The sequence below is a fragment of the Podarcis bocagei genome, assembly GCF_964188305.1.
Source record: "Podarcis bocagei genome assembly, chromosome: 1".
In the NCBI taxonomy this organism is placed as follows: Eukaryota; Metazoa; Chordata; class Lepidosauria; order Squamata; family Lacertidae; genus Podarcis; species Podarcis bocagei.
The window spans coordinates 108015882-108043146 of NC_138125.1; the positions used below are offsets into that span (position 1 = coordinate 108015882).

General features: G+C 41.0%; 1 protein-coding gene across 2 annotated transcripts in view; it reads left to right on the forward strand.

Moving 5' to 3' along the window:
• The window catches only part of KCNJ3 (potassium inwardly rectifying channel subfamily J member 3), a 117062-nt gene extending 91212 nt beyond the window's left edge, over positions 1 to 25850 (forward strand). For both annotated transcript variants that reach the window (XM_081187693.1, XM_081187692.1), the window contains exon 4: positions 19133 to 25850. In XM_081187693.1, coding sequence (XP_081043819.1) covers positions 19133 to 19722 — 590 coding nt within the window. In that variant the 3' untranslated portion in view covers positions 19723 to 25850. The remainder of the gene's footprint in view (positions 1 to 19132) is intronic.
• The last annotated feature ends 1415 nt before the right edge of the window (positions 25851 to 27265 follow it).

Here is a 27265-nt window from a genome sequence, read left to right on the forward strand (position 1 = left end):
TCGGTGTACAAAAAAAAAAATATTACAAGGCAGTTAGAAGTAGGGCTGAGCTCAAAGGGGGCATTTTTCACAAAATGTTTTCAGCAGCATCAAAAAACAGCACCCTCCCTTGGGCAGCTTTTCAGGAATTGCATTGGAAAGTGAGCAAAAGCGTTCACCCGTGCGTAATGAGAGCAATTGGATTGGCTGAGCTCATCCATGTAATCAATGTAGGAAGAACTGCCCTCACTCTTAATTCACTTCACTTGTCCACAGTGAAATAGCACCATGACATCATCCCATTCATTCATTTGGCTGGGATGGCAGTGGGGGAGGGAGAAGATGAAGTCATTTGAAGGGGAAAATTTTGCCTTTGGAACTGCAGAGAGGGGAGACAATGACAGTGGATACCAGCAAAGAAGTGGTTAAAAAACCTGGCAAACCTTCAGCAAAGCCCTAGTTTGAACATTGCATTACAGATTATACTATTTAGCATATAAAATGAACGCTGCAGTGACGTGAGTCACTGTTTGAATTTATTACCTAAGAGAAGCTTTAACTGAACTTTTTCAATCCGTAAAGATATATTGCTATTAGGTTTATCTAACACTAATATCTTGCTTTGGCCTTTTAAGCTTTCACAAAGTTCCCTTTGGAGATTTAGAGCTAAGTTCAAAAACAGTGATAAGCTTGAGCAGAGCAAAATCAAATAATAATAATAATAATAATAATAATAATAATAATAATAATAATAATAATAATAATTTATTATTTATACCCTGCCCAGAGTCACTCTGGGCAGCTCCCAACAGAATTTTAAAAACACGGTAAAACATCAAACATGAAAAACTTCCCTAAACAGGGTTGTCTTCAGATGTCTTCTAAAAGTCAGATAGTTGTTTATTTCCTTGACATCTGATGGGAGGGTGTTCCACAGGGCGGGCGCCACCACCAAGAAGGCCCTCTGCCTGGTTCCCTGCAACCTCACTTCTCGCAGTGAGGGAACCACCAGAAGGCTTTGCTTTTTCCTTTTGCCTGGTATGCAGAGCACATCCACCAAACTATGGCGTACCAGGACGTATTCACAAATAGTTGCAAATGAGGAGCTTACAGCCACTTTGCTCTTCCCCAGTATTTTTTTACTCCAGCATTCCACTGAGCTAAACCAAGGTTTGCCTTAACATGTCATTTGAACCCAGACTCGTGGTTTTGCACCATGGGTTGTAGCCAAGGTTTATTCTTAGCTACCATGGGCCCATGCTCAGATATTACACAATAACCAAACCTTGGCTTAGTGCAGGTGAACACAGAAGTAAAAAGTATTGGAGTGGAGCAAGAGGAGCCCACATATTTGCATGGTCCTGATAAACCATAGTTGGACTTGCCATGTTGTGCAACCAGACCATTAGTGTTGATTATTTATGTTATTGGGCCATGGTTCCCGAGATTTGAACTCAGTATTTGTTTCTTTGTTTCATTTAACTTCTGTAAAGGCAAAAGCCTCTCTGACAGGCTAGCAAGCACCACTCCTGCTACATCCTTCAAACATGAGGTTGAAAGTCTTTCTGTAAAATGGCATTATGTAATCACCCCTCTCTCTTTTTGTAATTATTTATGTATATTTTTGGCTTTGTAACATAGTGATCATTACTAACAAACCAAAAGGTACAGTAGCATAACAAAGCAAATAAATAATAAGGAAAGGAAATGGTGGCACAGAAATGTAAATGAAGACATCCATATTTCCTGAGCTGGCATGGGTGGTGAATGTTGGGCATCCAGTTCTGAAACATAGGAAATAAAATCCCACCAGGTTACATAAAAGCATTCTGGATCCTCCACCCCCCCCTGAAAACACACAGTTTATATGTGATTTTTCCCCACAACAGCCAAAGTCCACAAGTTCTCATACCATAAAAATGTACAGTGGTACCCCGCAAGACGAATGCCTCGCAAGACGGAAAACCCGCAAGACGAAAGGGTTTTCTGTTTTGGAGGCGCTTCGCAAGACGAATTTCCCTATGGGCTTGCTTCGCAAGACGAAAGCCCATAGGGAAATCTCCGGGGACCTGTTTTAAATTGCTGGCGGTCGGGAGCAAAGACTTTCGCCCACAGCCGGCCTTCAGAAGAGGTCCTGGACCTCTTCTGAAGGCCGGCGGGGGGCAAAAGTCTTTGCTCCCCCCCGCCTGCCTTCCCGGGACAGCGGAGACTTCTCCGCTGCCCCGGGCGATCTTAAAATGCTGGCGGGCGGGAGCGAAGCGTTCGCTGCTGACCCCCAGCATTTTAAAATCTCCCCGGGACAGCAGAGACTTCTCTGCTGTCCCGGGCGATCTTAAAATGCTGGCGGGCGGGAGCGAAGCGTTCGCTGCCGACCCCCAGCATTTTAAAATCTCCCCTGGACAGCGGAGGCTTCGCTCCCGCCCGCCAGCATTTTAAAATCGCCCCGGGACAGCAGGGGCTTTTAAAATGCTGGCGGTCGGCAGCAAAGCCCTCCTGTCCCCGGAGCTTGCAGGGCGGGAGGTGGGAAGAAGGGCTTTTCTTCCCACCGCCAGCCTTCAGAACAGCCTTCTGAAGGCTGGCAGTGGGAAGAAAAGCCCTTGTTTTCCCCCCCCCCCCAGCCTTCAGAAGAGGTCGGGGGACAGACTGTCCCCGGACCTGGTCTGAAGGCGGTTTCAATGCATTCCTATGGGATTTTCAATGCATTCCTATGGGAAACCGTGCTTCGCAAGACGAAAAACTCGCAAGAAGAAAAAACTTGCGGAACGAATTAATTTCGTCTTGCGAGGCACCACTGTAGTTTTTTCAAGGTTTTCCGTTGGTGGACTATTGAAATCCTATCTGCAACCAGCATCTAAAACTTTCCATGGCAATAAGCTTTCTTGTTGTGAATCCACATACAGTGGTACCTCGGGTTACATACGCTTCAGGTTACATACGCTTCAGGTTACAGACTCCGCTAACCCAGAAATAGTACCTCGGGTTAAGAACTTTGCTTCAGGATGAGAACAAAAATCATGCACTGGTGGCACAGCGGCAGCAGGAGGCCCCATTAGCTAAAGTGGTGCTTCAGGTTAAGAACAGTTTCAGGTTAAGAACGGACCTCTGGAACGAATTAAGTACATAACCAGAGGTACCACTGTACTCAGTAATGGTAGCTGTGGGTGGTGGCCTGAACAAGTAATTTAATCATTTTAGATATTTATTTATATACTGCGGACCGAAATAATGTAACATTAGTTCCAGAGATAGCATGAGGGGGAAAATGGCTGCCCTCATGTGATAATGTGAAGGAAGTCATATTTTTATCCACACTGCCCTGAGCTTCCGGATGCTTTTGGTACATTTGGCTATGAAAATAAAAATGATTAACACCCTCAAAAGGAAGTGCTTATCAGCTAGTGGTGCAATGGCTCAGTACTAAAGGGTACTTAAAGGTGAAAAGAGACTTCTCTGTAAGAAGCCATAGCTAGTTTAGACAGCCTGTGGAAATCTGTTTTTTCACAGCTCTTGCAACACTGCTTACAGACAGATAAGTAAAGCCAGCAGGAGGGTTAGCTGTCCAGAATGGAGCCAAGATGCTTTTTACTATATCTAACAGGAATAAAGAATTAATACCACAATAAATGAAGCACATATTCTTTACAGTTATATCTCTCCTAGGGCACCCAACCCAGTGCTTTTGCCCAATGAAAAACCCAAGATATTGTCACTGTCCATTTGTCTACAGGATGTGTAATAAGTTGAGAAACGGAAAGATTTTCTCCTGCTTTTGTGCTCCTGTATCTTTTGAGTTAAAAAGCAAAGGTATTTGCCTCATAGCAAATACTAAATCATTCTTGAAAGTGCAGAAGCAGTGCAAGTCTAATTCCTGACTATTAAGCCTTCTCTCTCTTTGTCGACTTTTCATTTTCATATCGCAGAAAGGGTTTGTAAATTCCAACAGGAGTTCGTCTTATTACTTATCTACTTTATATTAGCAACCACCACCATGCCAACATTAATGTTTTTGTTTTTAATCCTGAAAGGATACACTGGAGCGTTGAAAATCATAAAATTTTGATTTTTTTAAAGGTTTTGTATAAGCCTTCACAGACTGAGAATTCTGGTTTAACCATGGGTGATATCCAGTGTTAGATACTCAGAACACACCCATTGAAATCAATGAACTTATAGAACCTTGCTCAACTGAGTTCAATAGGTCTGCTCTGAGTCTGACATAGTTTGGATAACACCCTGTGTGCATTTCAGTATTCAGTTATGAAAAATAAATACAGTGGTACCTTGGGTTATAGACACTTCAGGTTACATACGCTTCACGTTACAGACTCGGCTAACCCAGAAATAGTACCTCGGGTTAAGAACTTTGCTTCAGGATCAGAAGAGAAATCGTGCTCCGGCAGCGGGTCAGCAGCGGGAGGCCCCATTAGCTAGAGTGGTGCTTCAGGTTAAGAACAGTTTCAGGTTAACAACGGACCTCCAGAACAAATTAAGTTCCTAACCCGAGGTACCACTGTATTCAAATATATTTCTCACACTTCTTATTAGTAAGAAAATACATTTCCGTTGCATCTCTTAACTGTTTAGGGATGTTTTTAATGCTCGAAGTTTTAATTCTGTTTTTAGTCCTCTGTTGGGAGCCTCCTAGAGTGGCTGGGGAAACCCGGCCAGATGGGCCGGGTATAAATAATAAAATTATTATATTTACTTATTTATAACAACATACATACATACACTTGCTGTTTTCTCATAGAATTGTGTAAATGGATTCCGTGTTTGACATAATATTTAAATTATATATGTTCAAAATACTCGAGACACTTTTACTTATTGGAGCAACCGAAATACATTTTAGAGCTGTAGCATAAAAGTCAGTATCCAACAATGACCATAAACTTTGCTTCTAAATATAACATCAGTCATAAAATATTGTAAACTCGGTGCCAGGAATTTCCCTCCAGTGTCATATTGGTACCTCGAGATTTTCAAGATTTTATTTCCTTATAATGGTTTACAAGTGGGATCTACAGAAAAGCATGACAAAGTGGAATGTTTCAGTTCAAGATTCCAGCCTGTCAGCCACAGACTCTTCCTATGATTTTATTTTATTTTATTTAACAAAATTTGTAACCCATTTAACTGTGTATAACATTTTGAAACAGTTTACGAAGAGTATAAAATATACATTAAGATTGTCAGTAAAAAAAAAAAAAATTCTTCTATGTTAAAAACAAGGCTATAAAAAGCAAGATGAATAAAAAGCACATTCTCCCTTGCTTTCTAATCCAGCCTTCTACCAGTCAGCCAACATTCAGTGGTCATATTGAACATGCTCAGACATAACTGGAAACAGAACGTAATATACTTTGGCATCCCAATGTACAAAGTTATATATAGATGTCATTTTGCACAGGATGACAAGTGCTGACATAACAGAAACAGCATGTGGTATAAGGCAACCGTGGCATCTGCCTGTCCTTTTGGGCTATGCACCAGTTTTACTACAAGGGAAGTTGTTGCATGTGTGCTCTGTAAACGTTCCTTAAAATAACATTTTTTGAAAGGGTTTTTCGTGATTTTCAAACAATACTGTCTGGAATTTGAAAGTTGGCCCCAGCTAGTCATGGGTAAACTGCTCAGTTCTCCTTGAAATTTGCTCTTTTTTTACAGTTCAATAAATTGAAGCAGGGGGGCATTGAAAACTGCAACTCCCTTCTTTTGTAGCAGTGAAGGATACTTGAAGCATTCATTCAGGATGCAGTCTGTAAGGACTGCCCAGCCATCTCCACTGCCATTTCCCCATCACCGCCAAGAGTAAACTTGGTTGGGAGCAGGAGACAACGGGTTGGCTGAATGAACCCATTATGAGTCAGAGCCAAACACCACATTTTCAAACTGCCCTAATTATAAACTGCTGACCTTAGTAGTTCAAACCACCAGTGCACCTGCAAAGATGGGACTCATTTCTCTTCCTATTCAGGGGTTGGTATGAATGGGAAAGCATCAATTCCTTTAGCTTAAAGTAATACCACAACAGCAACAACAATCTGATACCGCAATCGCCAGCATTTTACTGCCACTGGCCACATTTGGAATTTTTGCGAAAGTGCTGCAAGTGCCACTCTCAAAATGGCTGCCATGGGGACATAACACGTCACAAAACGTTGCTGTGGGAGATGGCATTTCACAGAATGGCTGCCATGGAAGCGTAACGTAACACCAAATGGCAGCTCATTTCTGACAATACACAGGGATCATGTCATGTGTTTCCATGTGAAAAGGAATCATGTTCATGCTTCGTTTTACTAGAATTGAGAAATAAGCCTGTGGACAATAAACATTATGAATTTCATTCTAGTCCACTCATTGTTAGACAAAAGCAGAATGGCAGAATCTAAACTGTTCCTGCAGACTCAGAGAAACCCAGCATGTGCAAAAAGTGTAGGTATTTGTAATGTGGGGAGTACTTAGGGTAGCAAACCAGCATAAACTAATTAGGTAATGTGACATAAAAGCTGGCTTGAAATAGTTGTGCAATTCAGCCTTTCTGAGGCATTCTCGTGCTCCTGGGATTAAAATGCTGCACTTCTTCATTAGCTAAGATGAAAGCTTAAATAGTCTCCTATCTTAGCTGAGGCTAAAGCAATTACATTTGTGTTTTAGCCTTGTGCATAGTCATAGATCTTCTGTTTTGAAGCCAAAAGTTCTACCTCATTGAATGCAATAATTTGTATTTAATCATTTATATGTTGGCAATTTGGATGCCCTTTTCATAGCTGTCAACTTTTCCCTTTTCTTGCAAGGAATCCTATTCGGAATAAGGGAATTTCCCTTAAAAAGGGGGAAATGTTGGCAGCTATGCCTTTTTAGTAGGAAAAATGCTTGTCAACAATAAAGCAAAAGACAGAAAAATAATAACTGCTAGGGTCCTCATGTAAAAAATGGTAATCTAGAAACAAAAAGTGAAAGCTAAAATGCCATACTACTATTTATGAATGTAACAAAGTATTTGTCAGTATTCTAGGTCATATTTTCGTTTCAATTGTGATCAGTGTGGTGTAGTAGTTAGAGTGTTGGACTATGATCTGGGAGACTCCTGTTCAAATCCTGGCTGAGCCATGAAGCTCACAGGCTACAAAGAGGATCCTTAACAAAATATTCCAACTTTGGTTTCATATGGAAGAGTGACATAGATATAAATACATTTTTTTTAAAAAAAAACTAAAATAAAATTTTACTGTGTTTCTCCAGACTCTTAACAGGCATGTTCCTGTTCATGCCTCCAGCAAATCTGAAAAAGGCAGCAGGGGTAGCCAACATGGTGCTCTCCAGCTGCTCTTCAGTTATAGTTCCCATCCACATCAGAAGGGCCTCATGTTGGTTACCTCTGATATAAAGAGTAGAAGAAGTATGGAAAATAAGAAAAGGAATAGCTGTTGCTTTCCCTTTTTCTTCTTCTGAAATATCCCTATTAAGGACCCCTGCTCTTCGGCTTGTCAATCGGAAACATCCCTATAGGGAAAAGAGAGAGGTGGGTTTTTTTTTAACCTTATAGTGTGCATCCCTCCAACCCTAATCTCCTTTTAAGAATATTTACTATAAGCCAACTCCATTTCTCTCCCTGCCTCTTTTTGGTTTTCCTCGACCAACAACCTAACACCTATTTAAACATAGATATCGCTATACAGAAAATGGTTTGTGCAGTTGTCTTCTCATATGCTATTAAAACTCAGTCTGAATTGCTAGCGCATATGTCAACATGGGAAGTAGCACATAAAATTAAGATAACTTTAATAAAGCGGTGCATCGGATGATTGTTAATGTAAACATATAGCTTGCAACAAAACTTGTCTTCCTAAGTGCAATTAGAATGTGTTCAGGGATAGACATTATTAGTATATAGACTCTGTTAAATCTTAATAGGGCCATTAACTTAATGAAAGCAAGAAAAAGTGTCTGTCACCATAACTTCGTAATGAACCAATTCTTTTCTTCCTTGTTAAAAAGAATCTACAGAAAATAAAAGAACATACAAAAAGGAGATGAACATTAATCATCTGGTTTAGTTCCCTAATACAGTAAAGGAAGCCAGTACTTAAGACAATGGCATGGTAGATTAGAGAGAATATATTGTTATTCTGTACAACAGGCCCTTACAAATGTTGAGTAGCATTATGTCATTATAATCACTATAATAGTTATTATTAGCTTTTAAACTGAACATTTTGTCAAAGAAATAGTCCAATAAAAAGTATACGGTAATTCCAAATGAGAAAAGGTGGCATCTGGCACACTAGTGAAATCGTTTCGGCTTTGAGAAATGTATCTGTGTAGCCCAAATCAAGGTGACAGAGAATGACATCAGTTGTATGAACAGAAAACATTCAGACAGTGCTAGGTAGCAGAGGTGCAAGTGACCAGCAGTTAAGGCAAAATTGGATTGATGCTAGATGCTAAAGGTCATGTGCGATTACCACCAAAAACGATAACCCTGCAGCTCCTCCTGATAGCCACCTCCCATCTTGCCACAGTATTCTGCACCATCTGACGTTTCTAAACACTTTTCAAAGTCAGCCCCACACAGAGTGCATTGCAGTAACACAATCGAGATGTGAGTTGGACATGTCAACCACTCACTAAATACACCCACAAGAACAGACCTTTCTGTTGTGGTTCCCCATTTATGGAATGTTCTCACCATAGAGTCTCGCCTAGCACCATCACCTTTAGGTGCCAGGCAAAAACTTTTCTCTATGACCAGGCCTTGGGCTTTCTAGCCTTTTAGAAGTGGGCAGAGTGTTTTTAATGTACTGGGGTGGTTTCCTTCTCTTGGTTTTAAGGTATCCGGGGTTGGTTGTAAGTCATTTTAGGTTGCCTTGAGCAAGATAAAGCGACTAACAAGTTTTAGTAGGATAATACATGAATTACTTTCACAGAATTCACTTTGCAATATCTTACATCTGAGCAGTTGTCCGTTGTGGTGCTGTCCCTCAAAACTCTCCTCCAAATGAACTCTGACTATTCTCCTTTCTCTGCTTTTTCCACTGGTGACTTAAAAGCATTTGAATATTATGTTGTATTATGGTATACTGGGGTGGGGAGTATCTATGTTTTATCTGCTGGTTGTGTGGTACAATTGAAACCATGGTTACTCAGAAGTCAGCAACATGGAGCTCATTAGGCCTTACTTCATTGTGCACTAGTCTTTAAAGCTGACTTGATTTCACTGTTGCTTTGAGCTCAGCGTTTCATTTTGAACACTCCAACGTTGGGGCTAGAATAGTAGCTTACCTTAAAAATAATAATAATCATAAACAAATGTGCAGGTCTTAAAACGGTTTACTTGAGACCATATACTTCCCTTCATACACATATCTATTCCAGAATAACTTGACTGAATAGTGTCACCTTCTCATTTCAGAGACATGAATCATGCTAGAATTTCCTGTATTATTTAAATATGTATGACTTCCTGAATGGTTTAAATAGTTAGGAATATCCCATACCACTTTTGGCACCTTCTTTCTGATATCCAGATTGTGAAAAGACCATGTCCTGAGCTCTGTGTGCATTGAAGGGCTTCAGGACAAACACTGAAAATGGTTATAAACGAGGCTGTTTACACAGTGGTGTTCCTTTATATCTTTTATCACAATTTTATGAGAATAGCATGTGCTATTATTATCACTTTGCTTTGTAAAATGTATTTGCAAAACTAAATTTGTCTAGCTTATAAAGCAATATAACTGAAGTTAGATGAATAGCGTTAGCTGGTTGCCCAAAGTAGAGTAAACATATTTATTACAGTAAACAGAAAAAGGGATAATTAAAAGCAATAAAACACTGAAGAGGTATGAGAAAAGTTTAAGGCAGCAATATATTTAACAGCCTACAGGAAAAATTTCTAAAATGTTTTAAGAGGACGTTTTCCATATCTTAGATTCACCTATCCGAGACCCAGTCCCCATAAAATTGGTATTTCCCCCCATTTATTTTTTAAGGAAGTATTTGTGAAATGCTATTTGCTATTTGTTAACATTGCGATTTCAGAAATTAAAGTATGAAGAATGTGGATACAGTCTACATAGCTAAATTGGTTACAAGTTGATTACAAGTTCCGGTGGATTGAGTGGACGAGACTAATAGTGGGTCTTACAGTCAGGAAGGCAGTTTCTGCTTGTAGAGGGAAGTGAAGGACAGATGGGGCTCATCAACTTGGGAACGTAGCCCATCTGGGAGAAGGAATACTCTGCTTTGCTGGGAGAAAGAAAGGCTTTGGAGTTAACCCTACACAAATCCAGAGGGTAGTCTCTAAGAAAGTTGGATTGCATCTTGTATGCTCCTTGCAGCAACAACTGCAACAAATATACCTTTTTGCCACTAATAGGCAATCTTATGTTGATCCTAGTACCGTATTTTTCGCTCCATAAGACACACTTTTTTCCTCTTAAAAACTAAGGGGAAATGTCTGTGCATCTTATGGAGCGAATGTGTGGTCCCTGGGGCTGGGGTGGGGGAACCCGGGCTTCCCCCGCCAGCTCCGGGAGCGGAGGCAAGGCTGCACGCCACTCCCCGACCTGTTTTGGGGTCGGGGGAAGCTCAGGCTTCCCCCGCCCCAGCCCCACAGCTAAAAACAAAGCCAAGGCAGCAAGTGGGATCCATCCCGCTTGCTGCCTTGGCTTCTGCCGAAGCCGTGCGCAACCTCTCCAGTCAGGAGAGGTTGCGCGCGGCTAAAAACGAAGCCAAGGCAGCGAGCAGGATCCATCCCGCTCACTGTCTTGGCTTCTTTGCTCTTTGGGGCTGGGGGGGGGCGGGCTTCCCCTGACAGCCACAGAAGCTCTGGGAGAAGCGGACAGGCTGCTAAGATTTTTTTCTTCCCTTGATTCCCCCCCTAAAAACTAGGTGCGCCTTATGGTCCGGTGCACCCTATGGAGCGAAAAATACGGTAATTATGCATTACTGTCCGTAGCTTTCCATAGTAACAGGTATGCAGATGTTTCAGGGAGACTAGCTAAAAGTGTAAATCCATACAAAGCAGGCATTCTTTGCTGCATAGAACCATTGCATAGAATTTACACTGTTACTGAAATGGTATATATTTGTTAAGAACTCTGTTATCCCAAGGAGAGCATTTTCGGTTATTGTCATAGAACTTACTCGAAAGAAAGGTTCATGGACGAAAGTGGGATTATTTTCAAATAATTTATTTAGACAGTAATCTGCACTGCTGGGGCTTGTGGTGTTCAGCTGCTGGGCTCCACTGGCAAAGGGGCTGTGCTTTGATTGTATAAGCCCCAACATACTCCTTTGGTCCAGGATGACCAAGTATTACATTCCTAAAAGCTGAGAAGCTAGAGCATCCCTGGGAAACTTTTAAGTCTGAGGGCTGCATTCCCTTGTGATAAAACTTCCAAATGCCACATACCAATGTTGCTGAGGGGCAAAAGTGGACAGATCAATGGATGTGACTCTTTGTATAGTAGCCATGCAAAGGTCAGAGGCTTCTACGCATTTTCACATCTCTTTATCCAGGCAAGCGAGAAGCATTACCGCAGTTCAATGACACATTCCAACCTGGCATTCATGGATAGTGTGGATGGATACCATTTAAATTGGAAAGTGTGTGGTCTCTGGGGAGCGGTTCCCCACCACTGGGCTAGAGTATATGTACTCCTCATATACTCAATTACCCTAACTTGTGCTTCCATATACTTGTACATTTCTAAAACACTTCTAATTACATGACTTGCTTGCAAAGCCAGCTACTAATATTAAGGTTCACATAATGTTAAGCCAGTCTTTCCAGGGAAGGTCTTCTTAACCACTGCATACAACTCGTAGAATCTCTTCCACCCTTCGTTTATTATGGTCTATTGAACATGAAGCATAGAAGACCCCAGCTTCCGGGTCTGTGATGTGAAGAAGGATGATAAATGGGCATGGTGTCTCTCAACACCCGATTCTCGCTAAGACCTCTTGTGAACTGAAGTTTAGTCAAAGGAAAACCACTAGCAAAACTTGTGTAAATGTTTACTAAGCCTTCCCAGGAGCTGAAATTGAATCCAATTGCCCCTAAAAGGCAACACGATGTACCAAGGAAGCTGTCGATTTATTTTGTGGCCTGCTTCAGTTTGCAGGGTTGCAGCAACTATATATCTCAGTAACAGTGATGGAAGCTGTCTGCATTAACAGCAACACAGAGATAATTATGCAACTCCTTTCTATGAATGCAGAGCTAGAATTGTGTACCGTGCTGCAGATACCATTTAAATTGGAAAGTATTATCAGACAATCCTAATGCACATATAAAAATAATAATGCCCCTTCCCTTTCCCAAACAAGTTGAGCCCTGCTGTCACATCACATTTGTCACTGAGTGGTAATACTAAGGACAAAATCATGTTATATAATAACAACTTGATAATGCAGGAGAAGCCTTTGTGAAGAGCCATCATTTCCCTTTCACAGCAAAATACAAAAACTGCTCCAAGGACACTCTTTTGTGGTGGGAGGGGAAAGCTTCACCAAGAAATGCAATTATACATAGCCTGCATACAATTGCAACAGCATGCTTCTTTCATACTACCTTCTCTAAGATAACTGAAGCTCCAGATACCATGCAAAAATGCATTAATGAAAGCTTAGACCGTAAAAAGCAATGCATCCCTTAGTCATGACAGTACACTCAAGTTTGAAGACAAACACTTAATTGTTGCCTAAAGCAGTGTGACATAAATGTCATTTCCCCCCCCCCCCCAATAAGGTGTAACAAATCAGAATGCCTTGGAATGATTTGTTTAATAGGTTGTTGATTTAAATAGCGCTCTAATTCTAGCCTTAACACATTTCTCTAGTCAGCCCCTTTTACTGGTGAGCAGATCATTTAATACTTTATGCCACTTCCAGCTGCCTGCTGTGGATGAGTCTTCTCCCTGAAAATTGTTTTCTCTGAGGCTCTAACATAGCTCTTTTCTCTGTGATATTCTGAAGCAAAAAGATTTCCACCTTCAAGGTTTACTCTAAAAGTGTATAATACACACCTAATTTAAATAATTAAAAGGGGTTTTTTTGTAAGTGAAAAAATGCATACAATTACAGTGTTTTAGAAGACTGAGGTTTTTTTGCTTCAGATAGAAGGAACTAGCAATGAATAAGCCCCTTTGTGTGTCAAAGTTTGATTTCGTTTTTCTCATATTCACTACTTACTTTCTTCTTGGAGTGTTTTGCATTTTGTCATGACTAATTTCTAAGGGAAATCTTAGCGCGCGCACACACACACACACACACACACACACACACTACCTTTCTTTCCTGTAACTTCACTTTCCTTAAATCTCTTCTCTGGAAGTCTTGAAATGTACTTTCTCTTTCACAGTTTGTTTGGGCACCTGTTTAAGGGTGTTAGGTAAAGGTAAAGGGACCCCTGACAGTTAAGTCCAGCTGTGAACAACTCTGGGGTTGCGGCGCTCATCTCGCTTTACAGGCCAAGGGAGCCGGTGTTTGTCCGCTCCGCAGACAGTTTTTCTGGGTCATGTGGCCAGCATGACTAAGCCGCTTCTGGCGAACCAGAGCAGCGCATGGAAACACCATTTACCTTCCCGCCAGAGCGGTACTTATTAATCTACTTGCACTTTTGGGTGTGCTTTCGAACTGCTAGGTTGGCAGGAGCTGGGACCGAGCAACAGGAGCTCACCCCATCACGGGGATTCGAACCGCCAACCACAACAACACCTGCGTCCCTTTAAGGGTGTTATCCATCCTTAATAAGTAGCTCTACATAGATTTGGGGATTACTTTAGGATTATTTGGGGGAATGTTGTAGAATCAGCTTGAATCATTCAGTACCTGGTTTTTTGCACTAAAATGCCTTTTTTGCAGCTATATATTTTTACTTGCTGATCGTTATTTCTCATTTTCCTTCTGTGCTGCTTTTAGCCCATCTGTAGCATGCATGCATGAAGAGCAGCACAGGAACAATGGAGACACAATACAGTGGTACCTCAGGTTATGTACGCTTCAGGTTACTGACTCCACTAACCCAGAAATAGTACCTCGGGTTAAGAACTTTAACCTCGGGTTAAAAAAAAAAGAAAAAAGAAAAAAAGAACTTTGCTTCAGGATGAGAACAGAAATCGTGCTCCGGTGGTGCAGCAGCAGCGGGAGGCCCCATTAGCTATAGTGGTGCTTCTGGTTAAGAACAGTTTCAAGTTAAGAACGGACCTCCGGAACGAATTAAGTACTTAACCCGAGGTACCACTGTACATGGTGGTACAGCTCACATGTAACACTAAGGTGAATGGTTGTGCATTTACTCATAGCAGAAATTGTAGCTGCTTAAATCCTTTCCCAGCCCTAGGGCTAAGGTGTTATAGCCAAACCTGGAGTTGTGGTTTGTCTTGTTGTGGTTTATTTGGCGCGAGCTAGATCACAAGCCCAGCTTCAAATCTAATGCTAAGTCAATCTATGGCTTTGCTCTGGATATCAGGAGGACCAAGGGAGGAGCTAAGTGGCTACAATTTCTGCATTAAGTAGCCTCATACTCATTTAAGCCATGGTTTGGCTTAGCATTACATGCAAACTGGATCACAGTCAATAGCTTTTGCTTCTTGGCATACTAAAGTGAAAAATTCACATTGATGGCAGCACATCTTAAAGCATTTGGGGGGAAAGTGTAATGCAACAGAAAGGGAAATGATCTACTAATTGGGGATACAATCTGGAATCAGTTTTCCCCCTATTCTCTTTTCTCTCTTTTTCTTTTTGTTCAAGGAGGGGAGGGTAATTATGTTCAAGTTCTTCTCAGATTTTACTCGATCGATGACCACAGTCATACAGAATAAGCAGCAAACTAAACACTGAGACATCTCAGTTCTACCCTTGTTTGGCATTAGCCAAAAAACAGAAGTAAGGTGAATTTATACTTGGCCTCACAGGAATATTGTGGCCTTGGTTGGTTTTATTTCTAATAACTGCTTGTATTTTGCTTGTGGTGATGAAACCCATGGGATGTTTGTGAGCTGAACTGTTCAACTTAGTCCAGGCATTCAGTGTTAAACTTTCCAGGAAGCAAACCTATCAGAAACTTCACAGAGGAGACATGGAAATAGGAGATAGGTAGGTGCTTTGAGCATAGCTGAAATCACTTAAGGCATGGGCGAGCAATCTCATGACTGGCCTGGGTGTGGGATGAATTGTGATAATGCCTCTTGGTTTCCTGGATTAGAGAGGTATATGCATATGCACCTCTGACTTTTGCAGGGCTGGAAATATAGAAAGTTAAGAGTCACAACCATTTTGCCACCCAGTTTTTGCCTCTGGCCTGCCCACCCATGCCTTGTGGCCCCTGGAATACTACAGATGCACTAAGGTAATGCTCAAGTCAAAAAATGTTCCCCAGCCCTAACATCAGAAAGAGCTCAGTGCTATGAGGGGATTGAAATAGGTGTCTGATGAAGTGACAGGCAATCTATATTTAAAAAAAGTGAGGCAAAGAGGGCTGAAAGCAGAGCCTAGGAACAAGCAGGACTGTGCACTGTTGGCATGAAGGAAGTGGACAGGCAAAAGGGAGGATTAGCAAACTGGGTACTCTGGGTTATAGAGCATCAGGTTGTTAGCTTTACTCATCTGAACAGGGCTTTGTCAGTAGTTGCTTCCAAAGTCACTGCAGCATTGTGAGTGGATAACCTGAAGGGGAGACAACAGCAATCTGTTGGGGGGAGAGGTCACAGTTCTACTTTTACATACAGTGGTACCTCAGGTTATAGACGCTTCAGGTTACAGATGCTTCAGGTTACAGACTCTGCTAGCCCAGAAATAATACCTCGGGTTAAGAACTTTGCTTCAGGATGAGAACAGAAATCGCATGGTGGCAGCAGCAGCAGGAGGCTCCATTAGTATCTCAGGTTAAGAACAGTTTCAGGTTAAGAATGGACCTCCAGAACGAATTAAGTTCTTAACCCGAGGTACCACTGTACTCATGAAATGAACTAGCTAGTTCCTTGGCTGCAGGTGCCAAATCATTATGCACCCTCAGGATTTTGACAATTGCAGGGGGTTGCACATGCCCTAACACCCCGCCACAAACAAATCCATTACTAAAACGACTAAGTAGGATCACCAACTACTTCAATGACTTAGGAATTATTTACAGATAGGTAGCCGTGTTGGTCTGCCATAGTCAAAATAAAAAAATTCCTTCCAGTAGCATCTTAAAGACCAACTAAGTTAGTTCTTGGTATGAGCTTTCGTGTGCATGCACACTTCTTCAGATACGGTATCTGAAGAAGTGTGCATGCACACGAAAGCTCATACCAAGAACTAACTTAGTTGGTCTTTAAGGTGCTACTGGAAGGAATTTTTTTATTTAGGAATTATTTGTTACTCCCTAGAGACAGATAGTATGTGGTTTCCTTCTTTTATGAACAGCATCAATGAAATTGCCTTCTCACTTTTAATCCACTCCAGCTTTATCTCACTGTTTTCTTACATCTAAACTGCAAGCTTGTACCTAATATCTAAAGATGCGCTGTTCATTTTCCACTCATTTTATAGCAAACCTTTAGTAATGAGATTTCTAGCTGAATGCAGATCTAGAGACGCTGGAGCTGATGGTCCTCTTGTTGGCATGATAGCCCAAATCCAATGTAGCTATAACTAGTGAACAGCAAATAAAGGACCTGGCTTGGCAAGACTAAAAGGTAAAGGTAAAGGGACCCCTGACCGTTAGGACCAGTCGCAAATGACTCTGGGGTTGCGGCACTCATCTCGCTCTATAGGCTGAGGGAGCCGGCGTATGGCTTCCGGGTCATGTGGCTAGCATGACTAAGCCGTTCCTGGCAAACCAGAGCAGCACACAGAAATGCCGTTTACCTTCCCGCCGGAGCGGTATCTATTTATCTACTTGCACTTTGACGTGCTTTTGAACTGCTAAGTTGGCAGGAGCAGGGACCGAGCAACAGGAGCTCAGCCTGTCGTGGGGATTCGAACCGCTGACCTTCCGATTGGCAAGCCCTAGGCTCAGAGTAATTACTACTCAGACTAATTGCTCTGTGTCTAAAATTAATTTCTACCCAACCTGTTGTGCTATGTGGTTCTTTTATGCGATAATTTCATAAACAAAATTTAAGAGTGGGCGAAAAACTGGGCTGATATAATTTATATCCATTTGGAAAATAATTACAAAAAACCCCACTTGCATATAATTGTATGCATGTATCTTTCCTCCCCAAGTGATGGGTTATCTTAGGTGAAAAGTAGGTCTTCCCCAGCAGTCATTGTGTAACATTTTCTTTACCAAGCTTGTATACAAAGTCATTTGAGTAGCTCTTGTGCCAGCCTAGTTGTGTTCCCAAAATGTCCCATGGTTGGGACTACAGTAGCCATGGTTAGCTACTGTCAGGGAGGATGCTTCCAGTGGCAGCTTTCACCTGCCCCTCATTTGGGTGGGTGCATTGGAGCACTCCTCAACAGCAGGAATTTAGCCTACAAGGTAGAAAGGAAATTCCCTTTGGTATCAATGCTATATTAGTGTTGTTGCTTATTTACTATGTATATGGTTAACCACACAGATGACCATTTTGCCACAGTCAATACAATATCCTTTGGGCAAAGGTGTTACATAAATAAGAATCGAATCTAATCTAATCCTTCATGTGGTTCCTAACCATAAGAATAAATCAAGGGCCTAATAAGAAGGATGTTCCTCATGAAATGTTTTCCATGTGTTATAGGAAACCACTCAAGTCTTGAAATTTGACAGTACAGTGGTACCTCGGGTTACATACGCTTCAGGTTACAGACTCGGCTAACCCAGAAATAGTACCTCAGGTTAAGAACTTTGCTTCAGGATGAGAACAGAAATCGTGCTCCGGCGGTGCGGCAGCAGCAGGAGGCCCCATTAGCTAAAGTGGTGCTTCCGGTTAAGAACAGTTTCAGGTTAAGAACGGACCTCCGGAACAAATTAATTACTTAACCCGAGATGCCACTGCATTGGAATCAGTGTTTTGCGACAGGGAATTTCATTAGCACGAGCAGTTTCTGAGCTCTGAGCGCAGTACTGTGCTAAAATTTCAGATTAAAACTGCAGAGTGGAAGCAAAGGAGGACCTTTTACTGCCTCCCCACTTCCAGATACTGTCTGAAGACTGGAAAAGAGACCCTTTTAAGAATATTAGGGGGTTGGCAGGGGAAGGACTAAAAAAAAAAGGCAAAGGGACCCCTGACCGTTAAGTCCATTCACGGACAACTCTAGATTGGGGCACTCATCTCACTTTACTGGCTGAGGGAGCCGGCGTTTGTCTGCAGACAATTTTTCCAGGTCATGTGGCTAGCATGACTAAGCTGCTTCTGGCGAAACCAGAGCAGTGCATGGAAACACTGTTTACCTTTCCGCCGGAGCAGTACATATTTATTTACTTGACTTTTTTGGCATGCTTTCGAACTGCTAGGTTAGCAGGAGCTGGGACCGAGCAACAGGAGCTCACCCCATTGCGAGGATTTGAACCACCGACCTTCTGATCAGCAAGCTCTAAGCTCTGTGGTTTAGACCACAGCACCACCCGCGGGGGAAGGACCAGATCATGTGGAAGATGAACATAATATTTTAGCTGCAGTTCATTCATTTTCAGCTTTGTATTCTTATAAAAAAAGTGCCCCTAGACATTCTGTTGTTGCACCCATAATCTAGATTCAAGGTGCCATTTTGCCCCTGGCTTTCATATCTCTGTTTCTACCACTGATTGGAATTCTAACTGAAGTATGACTCTCCTCTCCTTTCAATAAGTATGTGACTTCTTTGTTTTTGATCAATTTTCAATTCTAGGTAACAGTAATTCTGACTTCAGCACCTTACTGCATGAACTGAGTCTCCAAGAAGTACAGTGCCATATGCCAGCTGTGCATTAATAATATATTCTTATTGTGATTAATATTTATGCTTTTCTCGGGGGTGGGGCAGCAATTGAGAAAGTCTGCACCATGCCTTGGATCCTTAAGACAAACTGCTCTGTTATATGTGGAAGCTAGTTTCATGTGGTGTTTCTATCATGTGAATCACTGCCATTTCCACTGTCATAAATAGACCTAGTGGATTAAATATGAACCAAACCATTTTATTTTCAAGTTTCTGACCAAGCTCTTGTTTGCCTTTGAACTTGTAGGGATGACTTGTCAAGCCAGAACATCCTACACAGAAGATGAAGTTCTTTGGGGCCATCGTTTCTTCCCTGTTATTTCCTTAGAGGAAGGATTCTTCAAAGTAGACTATTCCCAGTTCCATGCAACGTTTGAAGTCCCTACAGCACCTTACAGTGTGAAAGAACAGGAAGAAATGCTCCTTATGTCCTCCCCATTAATAGCACCAGCTGTAAGTAACAGTAAAGAAAGGAATAATTCTGTAGAATGTCTAGATGGCATAGATGACATTGGTACAAAGCTACCGTCAAAATTGCAGAAAATGACTGGAAGGGATGACTTTCCTAAAAAACTGCTGAGGATGAGTTCTACCACTTCGGAAAAAGCCTACAGCATGGGGGACCTACCTTTGAAACTCCAGCGAATAAGTTCTGTCCCTGGCAACTCAGAAGAGAAATTGGTATCTAAAACCACAAAAATGTTGTCAGATCCTATGAGCCAGTCTATGGCAGACTTGCCACCGAAACTTCAAAGATTATCTGGAGGAGGAGGAGGTAGAATGGAAGGAAACCTCCCCCCAAAACTGAGGAAAATGAATTCTGATCGGTTTACATAACATGAACAGACATATTAGGTATTATTTCAAGTTTGAATTGCCATTCAATCCAATTGAGCAGGAAAGCAAACACGTTGAAAATTGCATTTGATGACTGGTTTTCCTTAAGAGTTACATGCACTCTGGGACAACTGTATTCCCCCAAATTAAGGACTCTTGTTGAGTTATACAATAAAATACATGAACTTCAGTATAGGACCATATGAAAGCTAACAAGCTAATATTAATCGGCATGTAATATCACCACAAGCATGCAATAATAGTGTGCAAATTTTGCATATAGTTTTATGGCATGGTTCTTACTATATTTATACTGTATATTATGGGCGGGGTGTGTAAATGGGGTGTTATTCTCCTATATTTCTTAAGCGTTAAGTAGTAGATAAAACATCCAAGTGGGTTACTAACAGGGCAGGTTATACATTTATTTATAATGGGCACAATCCAGCCAAAGTTAAACATTTTAGGCATGATCCATCTGCCCATTGCAATCTTCCCAGCCTCTCAGCATGTGGAGAGGTCATCTGCTGCCAAGCCTCCTCCTCTTTCTGTCCCCCACCATCTGTAGGTGGAGAACTATGCAGAAGTGCACATAAAGGACAATTTGGAGCAGTCGCTTTCTTAAAATTTAAGTAAGACCTTAGATGGCTTCTATTTCCATCAATGGAAATTATAAATGTTTCATGTTGGCTGAATTGTGCCCAGTACCTTTTTACTCTCCTGATGTAAACTGTGATGTTTTGTTCAGACAGTTATAGTGCATGTTTCTTTGTTAGATTCAGGCTATCAGTATTAGGAATAATGAACACCAATACTTTTAGCCTTAATCTCCTAACTTTATTGTTTATTTTTAACAGTTTCCTCCACTTCTTTGGAAGGGAGAGCTACAGAGATCCCTGAACCCATGCTTTATATTAAAAAAGAAAAAAAGTGCAATGGGCTTAATGTGTGCAAAATAAGGACAGGTTTCCATTTTAGACACAGTGCATAAAAACCCAAAGAATGTAAGAGTGATAGGTGCTTAGAATCATAGAATTGTAGAGCTGGAAGGGGTCACAAGGGTCATCTAGTCCAACCCCCTGAAATGCAGGTATCTTTCATCCAATGTGGGGCTCAAACCCACAACCTTGGGAGATTAAGAGTCTCATCCTTTAGTCACATATTAAATAATATGAAACAAGCTCTAAGAGTGAAGTAAAGTTCAAAAAGAGATTTTTTTTCTTGATTTATTATGCTGATTGCTTCATCTTGCCTAAATCACCAATCTCCAACTGGGTGCCACCCCCATGTGCTTTTGACTACATCTTCCACCATCCCTGACTATTGGCCATGCTGCGTGGGGCTTATGCTAGTTGTAGTCCAAAATATGTGGAGGGCACCAGTTTGGAGAAGGCTGCACTTAAGTAGATTATTATTCTTTCCATAACTTGTACAAGGCTCCGAAGAACAAGTTAGAATACAGTTGGATTTAGACAACTGAGAGCCTCCCAGTAACTGCTTAGAAGCTTAACGTGTAGCATCTAAAATCCTGGGAGAAGTGTTTGACTTTAACAACGGTAGCCAGTGTAGTGTTCTCAAGATGATGTTGGGCTACAACTTTCATCACCCCTGATCATTAGCCACATTGGCCAGGATGGGGAAAGTTGTAGTCCAGGCATCCCCAAACTCGGCCCTCCAGCTGTTTTGGGACTACAACTCTCCTCATCCCTGACCACTGGTCCTCTTAGCTAGGGATGATGGAGTTGTAGTCCCAAAACAGCTGGAGGGCCGAGTTTGGGGATGCCTGTTGTAGTCAAAAATTGTCAGAAGAGCACTATGTTAGCTACCCCTGCCGGTAACTTCGAAAGCATGGTTTATGGTTTTGCCTAGCATTATCACCATTTCAGTGACACAAAGGGTAAGTACTTCACTGTCTATTGCAAGGCTCCTGGTCATCTGAATCTACCTGGAAGGGGTTTTTTATGATGGCTACTGCATTAAGGTGTGTAGCATTGTTAGTTTAGGGTACTTTCTCACACTACCAACCTTGCCTTGTGAGGCAATAATTATCAGATAAATTAAAGCAGAGGAAGATAAATGGTGACTATGTGCCAAGACTGCATCATTAAAAATATTGCATAGTTAGCATCCATTCTATAATGACCCCTGGGCCTCTCCCATTTGGTGCACAAAAATGATTGTTTTTTAAAAGCACCTTTTTAGCCCAGTCCAAAGCTGACATTATCTGCTAGCAGAATAGGCAAGCTCAGGAGTAACGATCCAAAGTCATACAATGAGGAGCCATCGATGTTGCTACACCAGTATTGATCCCTTGTGCTTGCCTCTGCGTGCCAGTGTAGCAGCCAAAATGATGCTGAAAGTATCAGGAGAATGGTAACAAATTTTGCACATCACCTTTCTTGTAATAAATAGGCAAATAAGTCAGCGGTTCCTGGCAGGAGTCAGAATTGCATAGGAAATTTCATTTTCCATTCAGATGCGGAATGGAAATTCAGAGGAAATTCATTCTCCAGAGTTGGGATTGTTTACTTCCACCTAATACAGAAATCAGTGGTTGAGATGGGGGTTCACCCTGGTGAAAAGCAACATTGACAGGTGCACAGAAGCCAGGATGAAGACTTCTTGGGCGCCCAACAGATACTGTAATGATCTGTGGAATTTCAACAGAAACCTAACCATAATGGCGGTAGGGGAACCAATAGGAGGTGTTCCTGCCAATTCCTATTTAGGAGAAACTTAGCTATAAAAGCACAAGCCTTTTGTTCTTTGCAATCTTAGACAAGGCAAAATATAGCACTGAGCTCTTAGGATTGTTTTTTTCCCCTAGTTAACAAGAATCTTGAATGTTCAATTGTTTTGTGAAATTCATATAATTCTAAAGCATTAGTGTTCAATAATCGCCTGGAAGTCATAAGCTGAACCTCCCCTGCACTGAGACAAGAGCCACAGTCCTAAGAATAGGATTGCTAATTGGAGTAATACAAGTAGCCCATAATATATAGCCTACAATAATTCCGTTTACAGTGTGCTGCACACATAAGACATCAGGGATCAAGGTGAATCATGCCAGAGGTGCCTGTCGGACCAGGAAAATGTTTAATAAAACCCAGCTGGCTTAATTATAGAAATTGTTCTACATGCTATGGGGAAAGACAAATAAATGAGATTATCTGGCCAAGGGCAAAACTTTCCCAATAATATATTGCCCTTGCTTTTCATGCTTGGGGCTTGACTGATCATCTTAAGTAACAAAAGAAAAACGCTACTATTGATATAAATGCATAATCTTTAGCCAGTAGACACAAGAGACACACTAGGGGATCCCAAGGGCTTGCGTCCAACTAGAAGAAAAGTTCACCGCCTCTGCCCTCTTTTCAGTTGCAGATCCCAATTTTGAAATTGGTCTCAGTTTGCCAAAATATGAAGTGAGGGAATGCAACTAGAGAAACAGAAGTGCACACAGCTTTCTTAGAAATACAGTGCTAGCTGTGTAGCTATTCAGATCTAGATCCTACTCTGCTGTCATGGGGTAGATCTGAAAGAAAATGACAACAAATTCAGAACACAGCAAAGTTCTGTGATCTGTACAGTGGAACCTCGAGTTGCAGACATAATCCGTCCTGGAGGCACGTCCGCAACTCGAAGCGTTCGCATCCAGAAGCGCTTGTCTGCGCATGCATGCAGTGCGAATTAGCGCTTCTGCGCATGCGCGAGCGGTGAAACCCGGAAGTAACCATTCCGGTACTTCCGGGTTGCCGCGGGACGCAACTTGAAAAGACGTAACCTGAAGCAGACGCAACATGAGGTATACCAGTTTTTGAATGGCAAACATTTAGTTTGCTTTTAAACTGGACTTGTATTTATAATGTTGAAAAATAAAGGAAATGTTAGATTTTTATTTTATTTTTTGCAAATAACATTAGGAGAATTTGCCTGACATCCCCCCCCCCAATTTGCTTTGAGCCCAAATGCGACAGTAGATGGAAATTGTCTTTTACATCCTGGAGAAAAGGTTTTGTGCTAATTATCTGAACTGAGCAATTTTTATTTGTTTAAAGTACAGTACTACAAACAGAGGGCTAATTCCACAGATGAATGTGCATCACTTGATCTCTCATCAGTTGACGAATTTCACCTGAACTTGTGAACATCCACAAACGAAACATTCTGGCTCAGTTGCAGCAAACCACTCACATAAGAGGGATTTCCTATTTCTCTCTCCCTTTGGCAGCCTCCCCATGCATCCAAAAAAATACACTGCAGAAAGGATGTGACATACGTGGGATGCTGTGGTGGGAAGAGGGATCAGCAGAAATTTGGACTCCCTCTTATGATTGCCCCATTGGACCCAAATCACTGGATCCTCCGTTTGCTCTGAGGCAGGATGAAAGATGCAGGAGTGTCTGTTGCAGACATACTAGTCATCTCTAGATCTTGCCATCAAGTGCTCAACATGCATAAATGGACTCACCCTGAGTGATAATAAGATAACTGGTAGCAGTGCCATTTTGATGCATATCTTCTAGAGCACCCTCATCGCTGTTCTTTCAATTCTTTGTATAGTATGTAGCGGTTATGCTGTGGAACAAAACAGGGTTGATTAAAACCAATGAATACTAAATCTGTCCAAGTTTTGGATTCTGTGTGAAGCCATTTGTTTTTGATTACCTGAAAATTGCTTGGTTGGGGTGGGGCTTGTTTTGAGTGTTGGTGGGGCAATAGAAAATTAAAGTTATTTTATTCAAATGACATACATTTAAGCTAATTATGAATCCATATATACATTAGCATCTCAAAAGGGCTCTGAACCATTTGGAAAACAGAAAAAAAACCCATGAATGAGTGACCAATTCATAGCTTTGTATAACTCAATGGCAAAAATAACAGCAGATCTACCAAAACCTGAAAATAGTCAATCATTTTGTAAGCTATAAGCAGTGAAAAGGAGACTATGCTACGTTGCTTGTGGAGCCAAGGGGTGAAACCCAGATAACACAGGGAGATGTGTCTATCACGCTGTATTTGTACAAGCTTTGCATTTTCTTCCAACTTCGTTTACTAGTTTAAAATGTGTGAATTGAAATGCATGCTGTTCAACCTTTAGCTCAAACTGTCAATTCATTTCACTGTGTCTGTAATTCCATGTGAAGAAACACAGCAAAAAATAGAGAACCCGTCTTGTGACCAGAATTCCGCTGTGTGAATAACTTATACAGTTTTTTCCACACCCACCTCTTAAGAGCCTCTTTGGATTTCTGTGGCATACTGTACACACATCTTAAAGAACTCACATTGTTTCTTGGAGAAAAAACGCCACTTCTCTGTACTTAAGTGTGGAGGCTGGACATTTTGTGCTACTTGCATGTCCCATGCTTAAATGTTAACTTTTATCCATGCCTCATTATTGAAACTTCAATAATGAATGGATCGTCTACTATTTAATCATGTGTTAGGATCTGAGTTTGCATAGGAGTAAGAGGAGTTACTCATCTATGCAGTACAAGGCAATCTCTGTGCAGTGCAAAATAGCACGCAGAAACAGGATTGTTCTTTAGTCACTTGTGAGGATGCACAAGTGTTAAAAAAAAGTTAACTTCAATTTATTCAAAGGACCTGAAATATTAAGCTAAAATAGTTTTTTCTCCTGCTGGAATTAAGATTGTTTAGCCAACCCTGCAGCATGCACTGTGTACTTAGATTAAAATATATTTGCTTTTAATCAATACATCAAAGAGTGGTTATTTAAAAAATTGGAAGGTGTTTTTTTTAAGCAATTGTATATTTTTTTTCATTAGTAATCTTTTTTACTAGTCAAGCGGCCACTCTGGTTCCATCATTCGCATTTCTGCCTGGCCCTAGTGCTTATGCTACCAAGACAATTCTGTTTGACTGCACAGCAGGTCTGTGTTTTTGACTGCTGAATTTATGCTTGAATTATATTGTAAATTGTACATATTCAAATTAGAATCAAGTAATTGCATTTTCTGGCATGCACTCTATAACTGTATAAATGTACAACTTTATTTGGATAATATAAAAAAAATTAACAAACTCTTGTACTCATTAATACTGCAAGCTCAGTTTTATCTAAAACTATATTAAACTTTCAGAAAATTATTGGATTTAAACACCAGTGTTTGTCTAGTTTATCGAATTATGGACTTTTTTTTTTAAAAAAGCAAAAGCATATTCAGTTTGTTTTAAAAGTTGCATAGAGACTTTGGAAATAGCCTCAGAATTTGGCTTATACCATATTCTTGATAAATGAGGGGCTTACTTCCAAGTGCAAGCTGTTCTGTGAGCATATGTTTGCTATCTGTCACTGATGGAGTCTTTTTAGATTCGTAATCAGCATTATAGTGACACCTAGTAGTGGAAAACAAGCATTACAACACACAGAAGTAAAAATATTAAGACACTAAGCCAAAAAGGAAATAGAGACCATATCTGCCAATTCATTGAGGATACGTACTAAATAATATTGAGCCCTAACCTCATTACCTTTCTGTTCAAAATTTATGATCAGCAGCCATATTTCCTTATTCTGTCCAAGTGTTTTACATATATTTGGCAAATACAGGAAAAGAACTCTGCTTTAAATTGTGGTGAACTGCCAGGTTTTCAGCACATAACTTGAGCAACTTTCCAAACTCATTGCCAGCTGATCTGTTGTGCAAGTAGCAATCATATTCATTTTGATGAAGGGAGTTGATCTATAATCAGGATTGGCCAAAGAGCAAATGGTCAGAGACCGTTACAGTAATCTAGGCTGCAGCAACCTCTGATCACATTCAAGACATTTATATTTATTGCAAACCACTAAGTTTCTATTAACTTCAAATGTTTGTAGAACCACCCATGGTTCCTCTTCTGTGTTCCTTGGACAGCTGTTAGGTACCAAGTCCTGATCACATTGCTTCTATTTAATGGAAGTAGTAGTCAAAGAAGTAAACCTGCAGCTTATTTTATGCTCGTACTACTTGTTCATAGTCTGTCTTTATACCAACCTATATTGAACATTTCCTTGCAGTACAGTCGTACCTTGGATCTCAAACAGCTTAGTTGCCAAACGTTTCGACTCCCGAACGATTGAAAACCGGAAGTGAGTGTTCCCGTTTTCGAACTTTTTTTTGGAAGCCGAACATCTAATGGAGCTTCCGCAGCTTCCTGCAGCCAATCAGAAGCGACGCTTTGGTTTCTGAACATTTTGGAAGTCAAACAGACTTCCAGAACGGATTCCCTTCGACTTCCAAGGTACGACTGCACATGCATCTTGTTCATTTGATAAATCTGTAACAAGACTGAATAGAGGAGCACACTAAAGAATTCTATTCCTTACTCCACTGCACTTTCACAGTACACATCTCAAAATAAACATGCCAATTTATCATCTGCAAATGAAATTAAATGTGTCCTATAAAACTCATTCAAGTCTTTTGAAAATACGAGTCCAGTGCCAAAGACCTGAATATATAAATAAATGTCCTCTACACTATGAAGGACAGCTATAAATAAAAGGAAAGTTTGTTTATCGTGAGCTTAA